At 42.9% G+C, this 19,696-nt stretch overlaps 1 protein-coding gene across 2 annotated transcripts in view; it reads left to right on the forward strand.

Moving 5' to 3' along the window:
• LOC143299915 (uncharacterized) overlaps positions 1-19,696 on the forward strand; it is a 59,967-nt gene that overhangs the window by 1,789 nt on the left and 38,482 nt on the right. For both annotated transcript variants that reach the window (XM_076613446.1, XM_076613455.1), the window contains exon 2: positions 11,474-11,660. In XM_076613446.1, coding sequence (XP_076469561.1) covers positions 11,562-11,660 — 99 coding nt within the window. In that variant the 5' untranslated portion in view covers positions 11,474-11,561. The remainder of the gene's footprint in view (positions 1-11,473; positions 11,661-19,696) is intronic.

Here is a 19,696-nt window from a genome sequence, read left to right on the forward strand (position 1 = left end):
CCACTGTGTGATTACTGTAAATTAAATGTGTTGGAATAATCAACGTGATGATTGTGGATACTCAACGGATGATGATGATGAAATGTTCCATTCTTTTAAAACTTGTTTTTCTCAAATCAGTTCCACTATTTGTCTGTTTGTGGATTGAAGATAAGGCAGGAAATAAAGCAGGAAGCTGGATTAGAAAAAAAGAAAAAGAAAAAAAAAAAGGAAGGGCGAAAGGTCCACTGGCCATTTTACAGCCAGTGGGGCAGTGAATTCAAATGTATCCACTGTGTCGAATTTGGGGCCCAATCTTCTGCTTCCACCTTTTTAACTTTCCCCAACCAAGCCAGGTACCCATTCACATCTGGGTAGGGTGAAAACAACTAGGGTAAAGTGCCTTTCCCCAGGACATAGCACCAGGCCGGAACAGGGGATGCCTTATGGATGATGCAATGACACCTCCATTAGAAATAATGCCACATTATAAAAGCCATGTTAAATGTGTTGTTTTTTTTCTACTTAAAGTGTACACGTGCTTTTCCACTTCAGGTTGGTACATGCTTGCCACTCACAGCTCACATATAATATTTGTGTAAAAATGCTTGTGCGCTAAACCGCTAAAATAGCTTTGCCCTAATTGCAAATCTGGCTGTAATTGATCGCCCTCTGAAATACCCACCCACCTACCCCCTTTTTATCTTTATTGTATTCACCCCAACTCTACCTCCCCCCACCAGCCCCCCTCCACACCACCCCTTCCCCCACCTCTCACCCCTCTCCACCCCCAAGGAGGACTTCGACAGTATTCTTCACACTAAATATTGATGACAGGGCTCATTCCCTGCAGGGTAATAGGTTGTCAGGCTGAAGAAGTAGCATTTATTCCCCTTTGGTTTTGACTTGCAGCACCAGTGGCTGTGTTGAAACAGTTGGTTGCCATGGTAACCCTGCTTGGCATTTATTGATTTTTTCCCCTCCTCCTCCCCTCCCCCTCCTGCCTCTCTCCCTTCCCTCTGTCTGGCATGTCTTACACTCTGTGTGTGTGTGTGTCCCAGGCAGTGAGGGGGGATGAGGGGGGTGGGTGGGTGGGAGTGTCCTGAGGCCTAAAGGGAATGGCAGCCTGCATAAAATGACTTGGCTTCTTGCTCTTGCTCGCCCCTGCTGCCAGCCTGTCTGGTCATTCATTATCATGACAGGGATGAACGCATAGACAGATAAATAGATGAATTCATAAATAGGTAAATGAATATATAAATAAAATAAATTAATGGAAAAAAAGAATGAATGAATAGATGGATAAATGAATGAATGAATAGATAAATAAACAGATTAGTAGATAGATTAAATTGAATGAATAAATTGATAAATACATAAACACTTAACAATAACATGCATAAGTGACTGAAGGAATACGTGAATAAATTTGCATCGACCAGCATAAGTGACTGAAGGAATATGTGAATAAATTTGCATCGACCAGTTGGAAAATGAAAAGATAAATTGAAAAGGAAAAAAAAAAAAAAAAATCACGACAGAAGTGAAAAAAATGATTCTTAAATAAATGAATACATATTAGAATGAAGGAATTTATACATAAACATATCAGACATTTTTATTTAAAGATAAATATATAGATGAATTGGAAAAACAAGATAATCAAACTAGAAACTAAATATTCACAGCAGAAATTTGATGGACAAATACATTAATTTTTTTTATTTTTAAATCCCACATATTTGTTATGTATACAAATGAATGAATGCATAATTAAATGCATAATTATAAACTAGAAAATGAAAAGATAGATGACTGACTAACTATTCACTGCAGAAATGAAAGAATAAACTGATTTGAAAAACAACAAAAAACAAACAAACAAACAAACAAAAAACAACAACTACTGAATGCTTAAATAATGGAATAAATTAATAAGTAAATGGAAAGGTGAATTAACAACTAAATAACTTTACCGAAATATGTATATAAAGAGATACATACTGGAACACATGTCCCAGTGAAAAAAAAGAAAGAAAAAGTTTAATTTGACTAAGTGTTTTTGTGAAAAAGTGTATGAATGAACTAAATAGTGAAGGATTAATGAATCAAGAAATTTCCACCCCTTGAAAAGACATATTTGGATTATAAGAATATAATTTGTATGTTTAAAGTTAATTTATTTAATGTTTACTTATTTGTTTTGTTTGTTTATTGATTCATTCATGTATACATTTATTCATCTATACATATTTACATTTACTCATCAATTTATTTGCACTTCTGTTTATTTTGCTATGATGAAGTGCTACTGATCCAGGAAGATTCTTATAGATAGTCAATTTATGATACATATATCTGTTTCCGTTTTGATGAGACATGCGTGTATAACTATGCATGGCATAATATTCACACACACACACACACACACACACACACACACACACACACACACAAACAAACACAAACACACACACACACACACACACACACACACACACACACACACACACACAGGCATGCACACACTTGCGCGCGCAGAGCCTCTAAAACCCTGATCATTGGTGAACACTGGATCATGATTTAGTCCTATGTCCAACCATTACCTCATAGTCATAGTATAGATATCACATACACTCTGTCTGTGATCTCTCTGGGCCTGTCTTTTGGTTGTGGTCAAATTTTGGAGATGGGGAGAGCACAGAAACGCCAAGCAAGAGGCACCACACCATAAAAAGGATAAGAAAAAGAATGGTAACAATCTACTGATCAAAGGTGAAATGTGGGGTGGAGGAGGTACAGTGTGACTCAGTGTGTCCTGTGACTCAGTGTGTCCTCTAACACCCAGATCCAAAGTCCACTTGCACCCAGAAGAAGTAGGATATATATGTGTCAAATTTTGCTTCTTTGTGCTGTATTGTATTACTGTTTTTCTTTTCTTTCTTATCAGAACAAATTTCTCTGTGTGAAGTTTTGGCTCTCATGGGAAGTGCTTTAGTTTCTTCAGTCCAGTTAATTCAAGTTCATCACAAGGAACATTTCAGACATGTCACTATTTTTCTGCTTGTCTTGTATGTGTGTGTGTGTGTGTGTGTTTATATCTGTCTGTCTGTATGTCTGTCTGTCTGTATCTATCTATCTATCTAACTATCAATATACACACACATAGATAGATATATTGTTGTTTATAACTAGTAATATACTGTGAACAATTCCAGTAGTCTTATTTCTTCAAAATTCAAGATCACTTATTCACTGAAGAGTTCATGAAGATGCAGGTTATGCTTTCATTTGATTGATTGATATGGATACTTATATAGTGCCTGTCCTCGGTCGGAGACCGTGCTCTAAGCGCTTTACTAACACGGGATCATTTACACAAGAGGTGGTCTACCTGGATAGAGCTGACTGACGGCTGCCATTGGGCTCTCATTATTCGTTTCCTGTGTCATTCAGTCAGACTTCAGGCAATCACACATACACACTCAGACAAACATGCAACATTCAACATTTTACGAGTATGACCGTTTTGTTTATTTACCCCGCCATGAAGGCAGCCATACTCCGTTTTCAGGGGTGCGCATGCTGGGCATGTTCTTATTTCCATAACCCACCAAACGCTGACATGGATTACAGAATCTTTAATGTGCGTATTTGTTCTTCTGTGTGCATATACACACGAAGGGGGTTCAGGCACTGGCAAGTCTGCACATATGTTGACCTGGGAGATCGGAAAAATCTCCACCCTTTACCCGCCATACGCTACCGAGATTCGAACCCGGGACCGTCAGATTGAAATTCCAACACTTTAACCATTTGGTTGTTTTTATTTTTTTGTGAGTGTGAAGCATAGCATGTAATGCTGAAATAGTTTACAGAGTCAGACTGTGGAATCTTTTACTTGTGCAGATGCAGTCATGCACACATACACGCACACATATACTCACATAATCATGCTCATGTGCATGCATGCGTGCACACACACACTCTCTCTCTCTCTTTCTCTCACAGTCGCTCACAAACACAAACACACACACACACACACACACACACACACACACACACACACACACACACTCTCTCTCTCTCTCTCTCTCTCTCTCTCTCTCTCTCGCTCTCGCTCTCCCTCTCACTCACTCTCACTCACACACACACAAACTCTCTCTCACGCTTTCACACACACACACACACACACACACACACACTCCACACACTGTCATATCTCTGGGTATAATGGAAGCAGAACTTTTATCATTACCCCAGCATGCACACAGGCGATAAGCCAGCGCAGTGGCAGGATGATTAGGGCCATCGGGTATCGGGTATCAAAAACAAGACCAAGGTTTGGGGGGGTTGGTTTTCATCCTGCCAGGGCTGCCCAAAGTGGCTGGATTTAGAGTGTGTCAACACTGCCAGTCTGTGTAAATCACACTGATCCCCTTATTTGTTGGTGTGTGTGTGTGTGTGTGTGTGTTCCATAATCTCTGTGCCATCATGTTCCATGATCTCAATGCCGTCATGTTCTATGATCTCAGTGCCGTCATGTTCCATGATCTCTGTGCCATCATGTTCCATGATCTCAGTGCCATCATGTTCCATGAGCTCAGTGCCATCATGATCCATCATCATGTTCCATGATCTGAGTGCTGTCATGTTCCATGATCTCAGTGATGTCATGTTCCATGATCTCATTGCCCACATGTTCCATAATATCTGTGCTGTCATGTTCCATGATCTCAGTGCCGTCATGTTCCATGATCTCGGTGCTGTCATGTTCCATGATCTCTGTACCGTCATGTTCCATTATCTCAGTGCCACCATGTTCCATGATCTCAGTGCCATCATGTTCCATTATCTCAATGCCCACATGTTCCATGATCTCTGTGCCATCAGTGCTGTCATGTTCCATGATCTCTGTGCTGTCATGTTCCATGATCTCTGTCCCATCATGTTCCACGATCTCAGTGCCGTCATGTTCCATGATCTCAGTGCCATCATGTTCCATGATCTCAATGCCCACATGTTCCATGATCTCTGTGCCATCATGTTCCATGATCTCTGTGCCGTCATGTTCCATGATCTCTGTGCCGTCATGTTCCATGATCTCAGTGCCGTCACGTTCCATGATCTCAGTGCCGTCATGTTCCATCGTCATGTTCCACGATCTGAGTGCTGTCATGTTCCATGATCTCAGTGCCATCATGTTCCACGATCCCTGTGCCGTCATGTTCCATGATCTCAGTGCTGTCATGTTCCATGATCTCTGTGCCGTCATGTTCCATGATCTCAGTTCTGTCATGTTCCATGATCTCAGTGCTGTCATGTTCCATGATCTCTGTACCCTCATGTTCCATTATCTCAGTGCCACCATGTTCCATGATCTCTGTGCCGTCATGTTCCATGATCTCAGTGCCATCATGTTCCAAGATCTCAATGCCCACATGTTCCATGATCCCTCTGCCATCATGTTCCATGATCTCTGTACTGTCATGTTCCGTGATCTCTGTGCCATCATGTTCCATGATCTCAGTGCCGTCATGTTCCATGATCTCTGTGCCGTCATGTTCCACTATCTCAGTGCCACCATGTTCCATGATCTCAGTGCCATCATGTTCCATGATCTCAGTGTCGCTGTTTTCCATAGCTTAAAACTCACAACAAAAGTTGGAAAAAAAAGAGCAAAAATTCTCCTCAGTCAAAATCCTGATGAAGCTGTAAGTTTAAGATAATTGACAATAAACAAAACCAGTTGCTTAGTTTTGCTGCTCTGAAATAGCACAGTGATAATATAGTTTGTAGTATTTGCTTCTGTAAAATATGTTGAGAGCTGCAGAAAAGCAGCTTTCTGTATTGATCATTTGCAGTGAAGGTATTGTTCCAGAGTATAATGAGAGCAGGAAATGACTCTGAAATTGGAGAGAGATGACTGACAAAGTGATTTTCCGGAGGCAGATGTACATGATCTATTTTTCACCCTGCATGCATAAATGAATAACATTTTTAATACCTGTCAGCTATGGTCTTATTACCAAGGCGAATGTGTATGATCTACTGATCACTTGCACATTGTCAATGAATAACTCATTTTTATTCGCTGCCAGCTCATTTCTCATCCCCGCCAACACATGCGCACGGCAGGTAGAAATTGACAAGATTTGCACACCAATCATGACAGATGGTTTGTCCTTTTTAAAGCCCTCCCACTCGCATTGGCAGTGTTTTCCTGTTCGAAGTAGTTAGTGTCGATCTTCAATGGAAGTAGTTTGGTTTTGATCCTCGATCGATACGAAGCTCGGTGCTTCACGGAGATCCTGACAATAAAGTCATTGAACGACAATAAAGCATTACACCCGGTAATCATTACATCTTATAATTTTGATGGCAGTTTGTCGGTAAATAGAAGAAGATTAAAAAAAATAGTGGGAGATAGTTGGTAATTTTGGTGGGGATTTAGAAATCATTGAATCAGGAGGGGATGACCTATCCCGAGACAGAGTAGCTAGGCGTCGATCCTTGATCGATCCGTAGCTTGGACAAAGTAGCTTGGTGTGGATCCTTGATCAATCCGTAGCTTGGATGAAGTAGCTTGGCGTGGATCCTTTATCAATCCGTAGCTTGGACGAAGTAGCTTGGTGTGGATCCTTGATCAATCCGTAGCTTGGATGAAGTAGCTTGGTGTGGATCCTTGATCAATCCGTAGCTAGGATGAAGTAGCTTGGCATGGATCCTTGATCAATCCGTAGCTAGGACAAAGTAGCTTGACGTAGATCCTCAGTCAATCTGTAGCTAGGACGAAATAGCTTGGTGTCGATCCTCGATCAGTCCGTAGCTAGGACAAAGTAGCTTGACGTGGATCCTCAGTCAATCTGTAGCTAGGACGAAATAGCTTGGTGTCGATCCTCGATCAGTCCGTAGCTAGGACAAAGTAGCTTGGCGTGGATCCTTGATCAATATGTAGCTAGGATGAAGTAACTTGGCGTCGATCCTCGATCAGTACGTAGCTAGGACGAAGTAGCTTGGCATCGATCCTCGATCGAAATGCAGCTTGGACGAAGCTGGATTGGCGCTTCGCGTAGATCCCAACGATGATGCCATTGAACAACAATAGAGCATTACATACGGTGATTTTGGTGGAAGTTTGTCAGTATTGAAAAAAAAAAAAAAAAAAAAAAAGAAGAAGAAGAAAAGTGGGCTGGAGTTCGTTGGTAATTTTGGTGGGAGATAAGGAAATTGTTGAGTCAGGAGAAGGTGTTGGGGATGACCACGTTACCTGTCTGTGGGTCAAGAGTTCGATTCTTGGTTGGACTTTTGTTGTTGTTGTTTTTTTTGTCGCTTTGAAGACTTAACGGACCGGTTCTGTCCGCCACTGGTGAAACGATCATGCCAAACAACAGCGAAAGCAAACTCAAGAATCAAGAAAGGCCTGCATTTCCCAGAAACACCGGAACTGAAGTATGCAGAAAACTGAAGATCAGATCGGGTAATTATTCAGGACCGATGCCAAGCTGCTCGCTGCACACTGACACAGGATCAGTGCCTAGCACCAGTAGTTGTTGTTTTTTTCTTTCAGCATATGAATTCTCTGTCTCGTTTCCACATGTAGTTTGTTCATGAAGTATGCTGCAAGAGATCGTTTATGTCTGCTCACAGAATTGGATAATTCAGAAGAACGTACGTGATCTTCATACAGATTTGATGTGACAGTGTGTGTGTGTGTGTGTGTGTGTGTGTGTGTGTGTGTGTGTGTGTGGTTGTACCTGAATTTCACACTGGCAGAGCTTTCTGCTGTGACAAGAACGTAATAAAACAATATACAAACAGAGATGCCAACTGCTCCCAATAAAAACAACAAAAAACAACATCAACAAAAAAATGATCTTGGCAACTGCGAAACCTAACACACACACACACACACACACAAACACACACACACACACACACACACACACTTGACTGTCGCACACATATACACAGTGACACACTGACACCACACATACAGATCGACACACAGACAAATGCACAGATGTGCACATACATTTTACAATTGCTCACGTTCATACACACACGCATATGCACACACATGCGTGCGCACACTAGATGCTTTCGCAACGCATTGTATGTTTAGTTCGAAGATGCGTGGTGCTTCTGCTTATGATTCGGATGTTGGTACATTTCACTGTCACCGTTGTCTTCATCCATTTAAATTAGAAACACATTCGCACACATGTGAGTGCACAGACACACAGAGACTTTCTCTCTCACTCTCTCGCACACACACACACACACACACACACACACTGGAAAAAAATACACATGCATGTAAACACACACACACACATTCTCTCTCTCTCTCTCTCTCTCTCTCTCTCTCTCTCATACACACATGTGTACACACACAAAGTCAATACATATGCACACTACATAAATAAACTCACTTACTCACTCTCTCTCTCTCTCTCTCTCTGTCTCTCTCCCCCTCCCCCCTTCTCTCTCTCTCATACACACACACTCTCTCCTGCATACACACAGAGTTGAATTGAAAACACACACACACACACACACACACAAACACACACACCTACACACACAAACCCACACACACATTCTGGAAAGAATACACATGCATGCAAACACACACACACACACACACACACACACACACACACACACATTCTGAAAAGAATACACATGCATGCGCACTCCCCCTCCCTCCCCACACCCTCCCCCACACACTCATTCTGGAAAGAATACAAATGCATGCAAACACACGCACACAAACACACACACACACACACACACACACACACACACACACACACACACATTGATAAGAATACACATGCATGCGCCACCCACCCCCGCACACACACACACACACACACACTCACTCACTCACTCACTAACATTGGAAAGAATACACATGCATGCAAACACTCTCTCCCTCTCTCTCTCCTCCCCCCCCCCCCCCCCCCCCCCCCTTCTCTCTCTGTCTCATACACACACATGCACATGCATACACACACTCACACACAGTTGAACTGAACCCACCCCCACCCCCCTTACACACACACTGACCCAGATATATTGTAAAAGGATGAGCGAGAACAGCTCTATGAAGAAGTCCCAAACCTAATTGGACCGTGATAGCAGCAGCATCTTTATTGTCATTCATCATCATTTTTTTTTCTCCCTCCACTTTCATGCCTATGGTGAAGGCTGTGTCTGGTGTCTGCATATTCAGTGGGGCAATAAGGGATGTGCTGGGAGTTTTTTTTGCTTCACAGGATTGCTCAACCAGTGTGGCTTTGTTATCAATTAAGCAGTCACATGGTAATTGGACTCGGTGGGTGGTGTCATGTTGAAACCTAACGGGCACTGCCAACTAAACACCACCAAAATGCAGGCAAGGTCTCCTCTGGTATGTGACCTCAGGGTGACCTAACAGATGCTGTGATTGCTCATGGTTCACTGCTGGCACTGAGGCAATGGCAGAGGAACTTTGGTGTTGCTGTGTAAAGGGGAGAGGAAATCTACGGATGATGGGGCAACAACAAAAAAGTCTTGAAGCTGAACACAGAAGAAATCTGTGGGATAAAAACAGACTACTAGAATCATTATCATGAAATACAAGCTATTAGATAAAAACAAGACTACTAGAATCATTATCATGAAATACAAGCTATTAGATAAAAACAAGACTACTAGAATCATTATCATGAAATACACGCTATTTAAAAAAAAATTGTCAGCTTTTGGCATTCTGCAGTGATAACTAAAAAAAATTTTAAAAGAAAAAAAAAAAGTTTGTGATTATGATTTATGCTAGTATCTTCATCTTTGCCTTCCTGTGCTTTTGTGGGCTGCAAGGTACATGTTCAATTGTTCCTATAAACCGTATTTACCAAACCATACAGACAGCCGTACTCCTGCTTTCTGAGGTGGGTGTCTGCTGAGTATTTTTTGTGTGTCCATTACACATCAAATGCCAGCCTGGATTACAGGATCTCCAGTGTGAATATTTGATCTTTTACATGTGGGTGCATATGAAGGAACACACATGCACTGAACTGGGGTGATACTTGAAGTGGAAAAATCTCCACCCTAACCCACCAAGTGCAGCCAGGAGTTGAACCACAAATCCCACACCCTTAGAACTGAAGAACAATGATCTGTCAGTTATGGCAGCCATCATTCATTCTTATTTAAATCATATGTAGTCATGAAGCCATGCATTTGATATTTGTTGTTAGTGTTGCTGCCCCATCTGCGTTGTTTAGAAGTGAAAATTCATGCTGTGCTTGCCCTGGACAAATCCTGGAAAGAATGTTTGAAAAGATAGGTGTAGTTTTAGAAAATGCAAACTTTTATTTCAGATAAAAGGAAAAAAAATCTAAAGAACAGAGCGTCAAATGGAAAAGCACGAGAAAATGCTGAGCATGATAAAGAAAGTGAAAACATTCTCAGTTTTTATGTATACAAATGCATCATTATTCAATCTGTGTTGCAACTATTTTGAGGGGTTATTTTCACCCTTGTGTCAAATAAGCAAACACAACTTTGGTAAACTTATTTGTGTGATGTTTGTCCACAACAATACAGGCTGTATTGTGCATCAGAAGGATAGTATTTGTGAACTGATTACTATTACCTGTAAATTTAAGATTTTTGGCTCTTTTTTGGCCATCTCAGTTCCAGAAGATTGAATGATTATATCCATTCCAAAAGTCAGACAATGCATGCATTGTTCATACAGCTCACAGATCAGATAGATCAGTGAAACAGCACAAGGTCTGTGTTTATTCGCATGAGCAGTGTGCTCTGCTGCTGAATTCCAGGCACGGTCTTCGCCGCCCGTTTTATGCGAGCCTCTGGATCCAGCCTGTCTCCTGCTTATTGATTATTTTCTTCTAATCAGTTATTGCCATACCTGCCCATTGTGCAGAGGCAGACGTATGTTGCTCCATTCATTTGGAATTAATGTGCAGCCAATAATAACAGAGGGGCACGAGGGGGAGGAGTAGTGGGGCAGCAGGCCAGACTGCAGACACCGGCGCCGGTGCCAGAGCATGTGCTTGCAGCAGAGGTAGCTCTGTGTGGCGCTGCAGAGCGGGGGACAGCCTGTGGTGGCAGGCGACAGACAGACAGCGCTGGCAGCAGCACTGTCAGACAGCCACTCCCCTGCCTCCTCTGCCTGCCGCAATTGGATATTACAATGACGGCCTCCTCCAACCTATTATTATAATCATTCACTTCGATAAAATATTCACATCAGTGGCCACAGAAAAATCAATACACCCCAGAAAAAAAGTTTCTTTTTTTGCAGAGGGGAGTCCATCAAAGTTAGGTTCTGGCAACTGTGTAATTAATCGAAGGGGAGGAAAACTGTTCCAGAAATGGTACTTTAACCCTCCCCCTCCTCTCCTCCGATCAATGAGGAGCGGTGCGCTATTGACAGCTCTGTGTGTGTGTGTGTGTGCTGTGTTCCTGAGAGCAGGGTATCCACGAGTTGATGCCGGGGGCTGCTGTGGACCTAGACCTGTAGCTTCCACACGCACACTGCCTCTGGGCCGTCTCCCTCCACCATGGACACGGATTCCAACGATGGAACCAGCCCAGAGACGCTGAACGGGGAAACGAAGCCGGACCCAGCCAAGCTGGCCCAGACAGCCATCATCAAGCAGGTAGGCCTGTTGCTGGTGGCTCTCTGTGTGTGGCCACCATGCTGCCCCCCTCCCCGCTCACCCACGGCCACTGGTGTCTCTCGTGGCAGCCGCAAGGCCTCGTGTTTGTGCGCAGGTACATAATAGCATCTTATGCAGGTAATAATGATTTCTCATTAACAAATCTATGTTAATCATATGAAATGAGGCACGGAGCATTTCTTACATCCGCCTGTGAGCGGGGAGGGGCAGGAAAAGGAGGGCAGCGTCGACAGGGGGGACGTTTGGGGAGGAATAGGCAGGAGAAGCATGTTTAGGGACTTTGCTAGCCTTGGAAGGAGTAGATTAATGTTTTCGGAAGATGCCTAGCAGACTGTGTGTGTGGCTTTTTCCTGTAACCTTCTCAGGTAAGATTCAGCGACTTCCTGGTGATTGCACTCCTGGATTTGTGATGTTTTGATGGTTCTGGAAGAGATGAGAGGGTGGAGAGCTCAGGAAATAGTTTTGGGTTGAGGCGATGGCCATGAGATGTAAACAGCTTCTGTGTGATTGATTAGTTTCCGTTCTGATTGCTAAGCTGGTTCTTATTTTGTCTGGTAGTTTGATGTTAAAGTACAGCAGTGTGAGCACTTTCATGCATGCACAGTCATTAGATATTTATTGTGTGCCTGTGCCTGTGCTTGACATTCTTTTTCTTTTTTTTCATAAATCAGTGAAGAAGACAGGTTTGGATGGATGTATTTAGCAGCCTGAATTAGCCGAGACGTTTTATTGATTTTCTGCCATGTTTAGCTCAAACTGGAATGATACATTGTGGAGCTGCTTGAGAACCAGTGTGCTCAGCAGGTTTTTGTTCTTGTTGGAAAACGAGTTGACCTATTTCCTCTTTCCGTCTTTCCTTTTCTCGTCTCTCTTCTTTTTTATGTTTCTTGTTGTTGTTGTTTGTTTGTTTTGTGTGTGTGTGTGTGTGCGCGTCTGTTCATGTGTGTGTGTTCCTCGTATGGTCAGGAATATTTGATTTGGTGAAGGATTAATATCGTAAGAGAATGTGTGGATTGATTTTTAACACACTCACTCACTCACAGTCACACTCACGCAGGCACATATGAACATGAACATGCACACATGCATGTGGATATGAACACATATGAACAGGCACACATGTCTGCATGTGAGTGTGCACATTACATAGAGACGCGCATTCACTCACATTGATACAGTCGTTTCAGAATAATGTGCTTGTATGAACAATATAATATTTTTTCTCTCTGTCTCTGTTTCTGTCTCTGCCTCACCACACACACACACACACACACACACACACACACACACACACACACACACACACACACACTCACTCACTCACTCACTCACTCACTCACTCACTCACTCACACACACACACACACACACACACACACACACACACACACACACACACACACACTCACTCACTCACTCACTCACTCACTCACTCACTCACTCACTCACTCACACTCTCTCTCGCTCACACACACACACAAAGACACACACACACACACACACACACACGCACACACACACACACACACACACACACACACACATACTCTCTCTCTCTCTCTCTCTCTCTCACTCAAATCCACACTCACTCACACCCACACACACACACACACACACAGAGTCGAGTCTGCCACAGACAGACATCAGGATCATCATGGGTATTGACCAAATCAGCTTACATGCCCATGAGTTTGGGGAATGTGCCCGGACCGGGCATCCAGTCCACACATATGCAACAGTGGCCCAGTGGTTAAGCGCCCGACCGGGGAGTGAGTGCCCACGGGTTCAAGTCCTGTATCACCCCTCCTCCTCCACTGGACCTTGAGTGCAGGTCTGGGTGCTAGTCTTTCAGATATGACGATAAAGGCAAGTCCCGTATGCTGCATGAACTTTGCACACATGAAAAGAAGCCACGCCAACAAAAAAGGGTTGCAGAATTCTGTAGAAAAGTCCACTTTGATAGGAAAACAGTCACACTTGCGGATGGAAGAAAGAAGAAGAAGAGGAAGAAGAAAAAAATCTGTGGATAGTCTGCACTGTGGCAACACACTCTTCACGGGGAGAGCAGCCCAAATTTCACACAGAGAAAATCTGTTGTGGCAGAAAATACAATGCAATAGAAAACAATACAATACCGTTTGTTGTGGCAGAATATACAGTGTGATACAATACAACACAACGCAGTGCAATACAATACAATGCAATGCAATGCAGCGCAATGCAATGCGATACAATACAATACAGTACAGCACAATACAACACAATGCAATACAATACAATACAAGACAACACAATGCAATACAACACAATGCAATGCAGTGCAATGCAATACAATACAAAACAACACAACACAATGCAACGCAACACAACACAACGCAACACAACTCAACACAACACAACACAGTGAAAACCATTTCAACAGAAAGGCTCAAGTGTCTTGACTGATTGGGTCAAGATGAATTCACATTGTATCCTGTAGTTGTGTGTATTCAAATGTTTCCGATAAAACACTCTTTCAGAGCAAACCGATCAATATCCGTTTCTTCATTCACGGAGATTGTCCTGCTAGATCACCGAATGCCATCAGCACAGCATCCCTTTGGAGATTGTATTGTGTCATATTACCTGTTCATCACATTAGATTTCTCTGTGTAAAATTCTGGCTGCTGTCGCGGGGGAGAACATATTGCCTCAGTGTGGCACCACCCCAAAGTCTTTCCCTTTTTTTTTTTTTCTTCTGTTTCCTTATGCAAAAGTATTTGTTTTGCTATCAGAGTGGATTTTTGGCCAGGAACAACCCTTTTGTTGCTGTGGGTTCTATCACGTGCGCTAAGTGCATGCTGCATACGGGGGGGGGGGGGGGGGGCCTCAGTTAGTCGTCTCATCCGAATGACCGGCACCCAGACCACCACTCAAGGTCTAGTGGAAGGGAGGGGTGGGGGGAGGGGTGGGGGGAGGGGGTGGTGCGGGAGGAGGAGGGGGAGGGAGGGTGGGGGGGGGGGGCAGGGGAGGGGGGACGAGGGGGAGTCAGGGGGGAGTAACAATGCTGGTTCATGTGATTCGAACCCATGAACACCCCCATTTGTTCTTTGGTTTAACATCTCTTTAACTGTAAGTAATAGTAGGTAAGGGGAGGAAGAAAAAATGGAGGCAGGGAAAAGGTGCCTGTGTATGTATGTGAGTCTGCAAACTTTGTTTGTGTGTGTGTGTGTGTGTGTGTGTTGTCTTCAATTTAACATCTTTCCGCTTGAAGTGATATTAGATGAAAAAATAAAAATAATAATGAGAATAATTGGGTGAAGTTTTGTTGAAAAAGAAACACACAAAAAACAGTATAATATCTTTGTTATTAAATAACAAACAACTACGACAGAGGACCAACTGGACTTTTTAACAAAGATTTGAAAAAATTGTATATTAGCAGTGGGCTGCTGAATTTTGTCCATACTAAAGATGATTTCAGTTCAGGGATATGGGACTTTAACATATGGCAAATTTGTATATGATCACCTGTCATGTGAGCCCCACATATCAGAGAAATATTACCGACATACTTGGTATTAAAGCAGCTCATCTTCCATCTGAGGATCAAAGAAATAATTTGCCGGTTTGTGGAAATCAGTTTCACAGTGGTTTTCCATGAAACCATTTTCTTTATTTGTTTATGTAACTCTGAATTACCGTTCTTTTTACTTCAGTTTGAAATTTTGGCCATTGAACTTTTTCTTCTGTGGTGTAACATTCCTGTATTGAAAGTGGAATATTTAAATCTGAACACCTGAATAGAACTTTTAGCCCCCCCCCCCCCTTTTTTTTTATAGCCAAAATGTCAGCCTTTTCATGAAAGTAAAAACCACAGTGAGGAGCAATCCAACAAAAGGTTATGTTTGAGTCTTTTAGTCTTAGTAAGAGTTGGTGAGTTAAATGGCTGATTTCAGTAATTAGTTCAGACCTGACCAATTAAAGAAAGAAAAAAAAATCTAATTGCGTAATGCGTGAAGAACTGGTTTAGAATCAACACAAAATAGAATCTGAAATAAAGTTTTCGCTTCCTAATCATGTGCAGCACTGTTGAAGCCAGTGATTGTCAGTATGCATCAACAGTGGGTGTTAGTTCTGAGAGGCTTTGGTTTCACATTGTTTGTCATTTGTTTGATAATGCGTTTGGTAGAGTTTAATAATTTCTTGTGTTCAGTGTGTCGCCGATAGTATTCCAACAAATCTTACCAGCCTGAAACTGAGCTGATGGCAAAAATAACCAGAATGTTGCGTTTGACATTAGCTTTTGAGAAGTGAATATGAAATTGGGTCATGTCTCTCTCTCTCTCTCTCTCTCTCTCTCTCTCTCTCTCTCATCTTCCCACAATATAAAGTTATAATCATGCATGACATACATACAAAGTTGAATATGTCACTGGGATTGGATATGCACATCAGTTGAAAGTGAAAAAAGGGAGAGAACAAGTCTGTGTGCGTGCGTGCGTGCGTGTGTGCATGTGTGTGTGTGCATGTGTGTATATGTGTGTGTGTGCGTGTGTGTGTGTGTGTGCGTGGGTGAGTGTGTACGTGTGTGTGTGTGTGCGTGCGTGTGTGTGTGTGTGCCTGTGTGTGCGTGTGTGTGTGTGTGTGTGTGTGCGATCGTCCCATTGTCTGACTGTCAGGTCACTGCAAGGTGACCAGGACCACACACACCGGCACGTCCGCTACAGACCTTAGTTTTACAGCTGATTGATTTAGCGAGTTCGCCAGACTCCGCTTCCCACAGAGACATGAGTGAGCCAAGTCAGAATGAGAACCCATTGATCGGTGGCACAGTGCGGTTGGAGAATTGTTCGAAGAGGCAGTTGCGTAATGTCCTTTTTGCACTGCCACGAATAGAGTCTCCCTCTGCCTTGGTTAGTCTCACAGGGCCTGAAGTACCCACCCGAGCGATTGTCTAGAACCGGGTTGGCCTTAGTGGTAATGCGTCTGCCTAGCGAGCGAGAGAATCTTGAGTGCACTGGTTCGAATCCCACAGTCGCCAGTATTTTCTCCCCCTCCACTAGACCTTAAGTGCAGTGGTGGTCCCATGTGCAGCATGCTCTTAGTGCACGTAAAAGAACCCACAGCAACAAAAGGGTTGTCGCTGGCAAAAATTGTGTTGAAAAATCCACTCTGATAGGAAAACAAATAAAATTGCAGGTAGAAGAAAATACGAAAAAAAAAAAAAAAAAAAAGGGTGGCGCTCTCCGTGTAGCGACGCGCTCTTCCCAGGGAGAGCAGCCTGAATTTCACACAGAGAAATCTGTTGTGACGAAAACGGTCAGCCTCCTGGTGAAGAAGGGGAAATGGTCTCTGTCCACTTGTCCCTTGAGCAACCAGTTTTTGACTGTCAGTGACAGGGTGGACTGAGCAGTCTGCTCCCGTGAAGACCATCGCTCTGGAAGGTGCCATTTGTCAAAGTCAGAACAGAGGCCATCATTGTCCTTAACCGAAAAAGATCAGGGAAAGAGAAAGAAAGATTAAGGAGAAAAAGAATGTGTGTGTGTGTGTGTGTGTGTGTGTGTGTGTGTGTGTGTGTGCATATCTGTTGATTGTGTGTATGTGGTGTTTGTATTGTGTGTGTGTGTGTGTGTGTGTGTGTGTGTGTGTGTGCATATCTGTTGTTTGTGTGTGTGTGTGGTGTTTGTATTTTGTGTGTACATGTGTGTGACACTGTGTGTGTGAGTGTGTGTGTGTGTGTGTGTGTGTGTGTGTGTGTGTGTGTGTACACAACACGTATCTCTTCATCAAGCCAAAAAATGAAAATGCGTGAGACGATGTACATTTCTTTAACTCCGCAAATGATCACAGCCAAGGCTTTTCTCAGTTTAGAAAGAAAACTCCTACCATCGATTACTGCAGTTCTCTCCAGCTATCAGACCCATCTCAGAGTCTTTTTCTTGCCAGGACAATTCAAGCGAGTTAAAGTGAGAAAATGAACCAGGTAAGGTATTGCCTGAAATCAAGACGAAAGGAAGTATTGACAAAGGTTTCAAATGTTGATGTTTTATGTAATGGTTGAGGTGGTGCTCTGATTTAAGGCTGGAAAATGAAAGTCTCAGACTCATCCTAGTCGGTCATGCCCGCCTATGACCATCAGAACAGCAGAGGAGGCAGCTGCTGTTCCAACTATTTGGGCTAGAATTTGATTATGGTGGAGAGTGTCTTGCCCAAGTTACATCCCCACCCACTCGGCCGAGAAGGATTTAGGATAGTCAGCGTTGGGATGGTTCCCAAAGATCAACTAGGCCCCAAGGCTGCAGCACTAAGAGCCAGTGCAATTTTGCCTCCTAGTTTGAGAGTCATAGTCCTTCACAAAAGACTAAGCTGTAAATGGTTTCCCATTGACTGGAGAAACCATTGATAATACAATTGGTAACAGTGGAGAGTGTCTTGCCCAAGTTACATCCCCACTCTCTCGGCCAAGAAGGATTTAGGACAGTCAGCTTTGGGATGGTCCCCAAAGATCAACTAGCCCCCAAGGCTGCAGCACTACGGGCCAGTGCAGTGTTGCGTCCAAGTTTGAGAGTTGCTGTCTTTCAGAAAAGACTAAGCTGTAAACGAATTTCCCATTGCAGTGTAGAAACCATTGATAATACACCGCTCACTTAGCTGTTGATCCAACTGAAAACTAATGTCAGTCTCTGGTATCAGCTGAGGGTTTGAGCCCAGAAGGTGTGGAATAATCTAATTTGGAAGAAAGTTCAAAGTGTAATGAAAAGAGGGGGAAACACACACACACACACACACGCACAAAAACAACAACAACTTAAAACAAACAAACTGTCAGATTCTGTTTGCTGTGACTCCCTCCTCCAACCTCCATTCATTGCCGACCCAGTTAAAGCTTTACGCACGGCCTGAAGACGTTTCATGTGAATCTGTGGGAGTCCTCCTGCCCGCAGACAGATGCGATAATCCAGTTTTGACAGAATGAAAGAAACAGCCAAAGTGCTAGCTGCTTCACAGGTTAGGTATGACTGAGCTTTCGAGAGTGCTGTAATGTTATATGTGTGATAGAATAACAATGACGATGATGACAACAATAATAGTAATAATGATAATATGATTATTATTATCAGTGTGGTTTTTGTATAGCGCTCACCTTGCGGCTCTGAGCACGTTTAACAATACATCCAGATGTATTTCCCAGTCACCCTCACCTTTAAAGTCAGTCAGGGTCACGTTGAAGAGATGCTGTTGATGTCTGGAACTGCTGCGTGCTGAGTCCTTTGAAGGTCTCTTCAGGGATGCTGAACAAGAGATATCAGTGACTGTTTCAATGGGGAAGAAAGGGGCGATGTTGCCTGGCTCTGCCAGACGCAGCACAATAAAACAAAATACAGTAAACCAAACTCCAGCAGAGTCGGCTGCAGAAATATGGAGATGGAGCAGATAGAGCTGGTGAAAATGCCTGGAACACAGATCTGCATGTGTTTGTTTTTTTGTTTTGTTTTCCCCCTTTCATCAGCAAATCTGTGATTTAAAATAAACGAAAGTAACAATACTGCCTGTGGGGAATGCATATATATATATATATATATATATATATATATATATATATATATATATATATATATATTTCTTGTGTCTCTCTCTTTTCGTTGTTCAAAGTATAATTTTATTTTTATTTTTTTAAAAATTTTTCGTCTGCATGTTCAGTTTCATACTAGTTAGCTGTACGGTTTCCAAGAACAAAGAATGAATGTTAACTGTGCTTCTTGAGTTAAAAACTTTATATTTGGAACTTGAAAGTATACATAGATAGATAGATATAGCCCTACCCGCCAGGAGTCTTTCTCTTGTCTGGGTATCAGCAGTACTAAAGCAGTTCTCGCAACCACCCTCCCTCTTTCTACCCACCTCCCAGCCCCAACCACAAGTTTGCATTGCATGCTGAGCGCGTTCCGAATTGAACAGTTTCACTTTCAAGGAGGTGTTGAAACGGAGGAGGGAGGGGGGGGGTGGGGACGATCCATGTACGGTTCACATTCA

This window comes from Babylonia areolata, chromosome 2 (assembly GCF_041734735.1).
Source record: "Babylonia areolata isolate BAREFJ2019XMU chromosome 2, ASM4173473v1, whole genome shotgun sequence".
Classification (NCBI taxonomy): domain Eukaryota; kingdom Metazoa; phylum Mollusca; class Gastropoda; order Neogastropoda; family Buccinidae; genus Babylonia; species Babylonia areolata.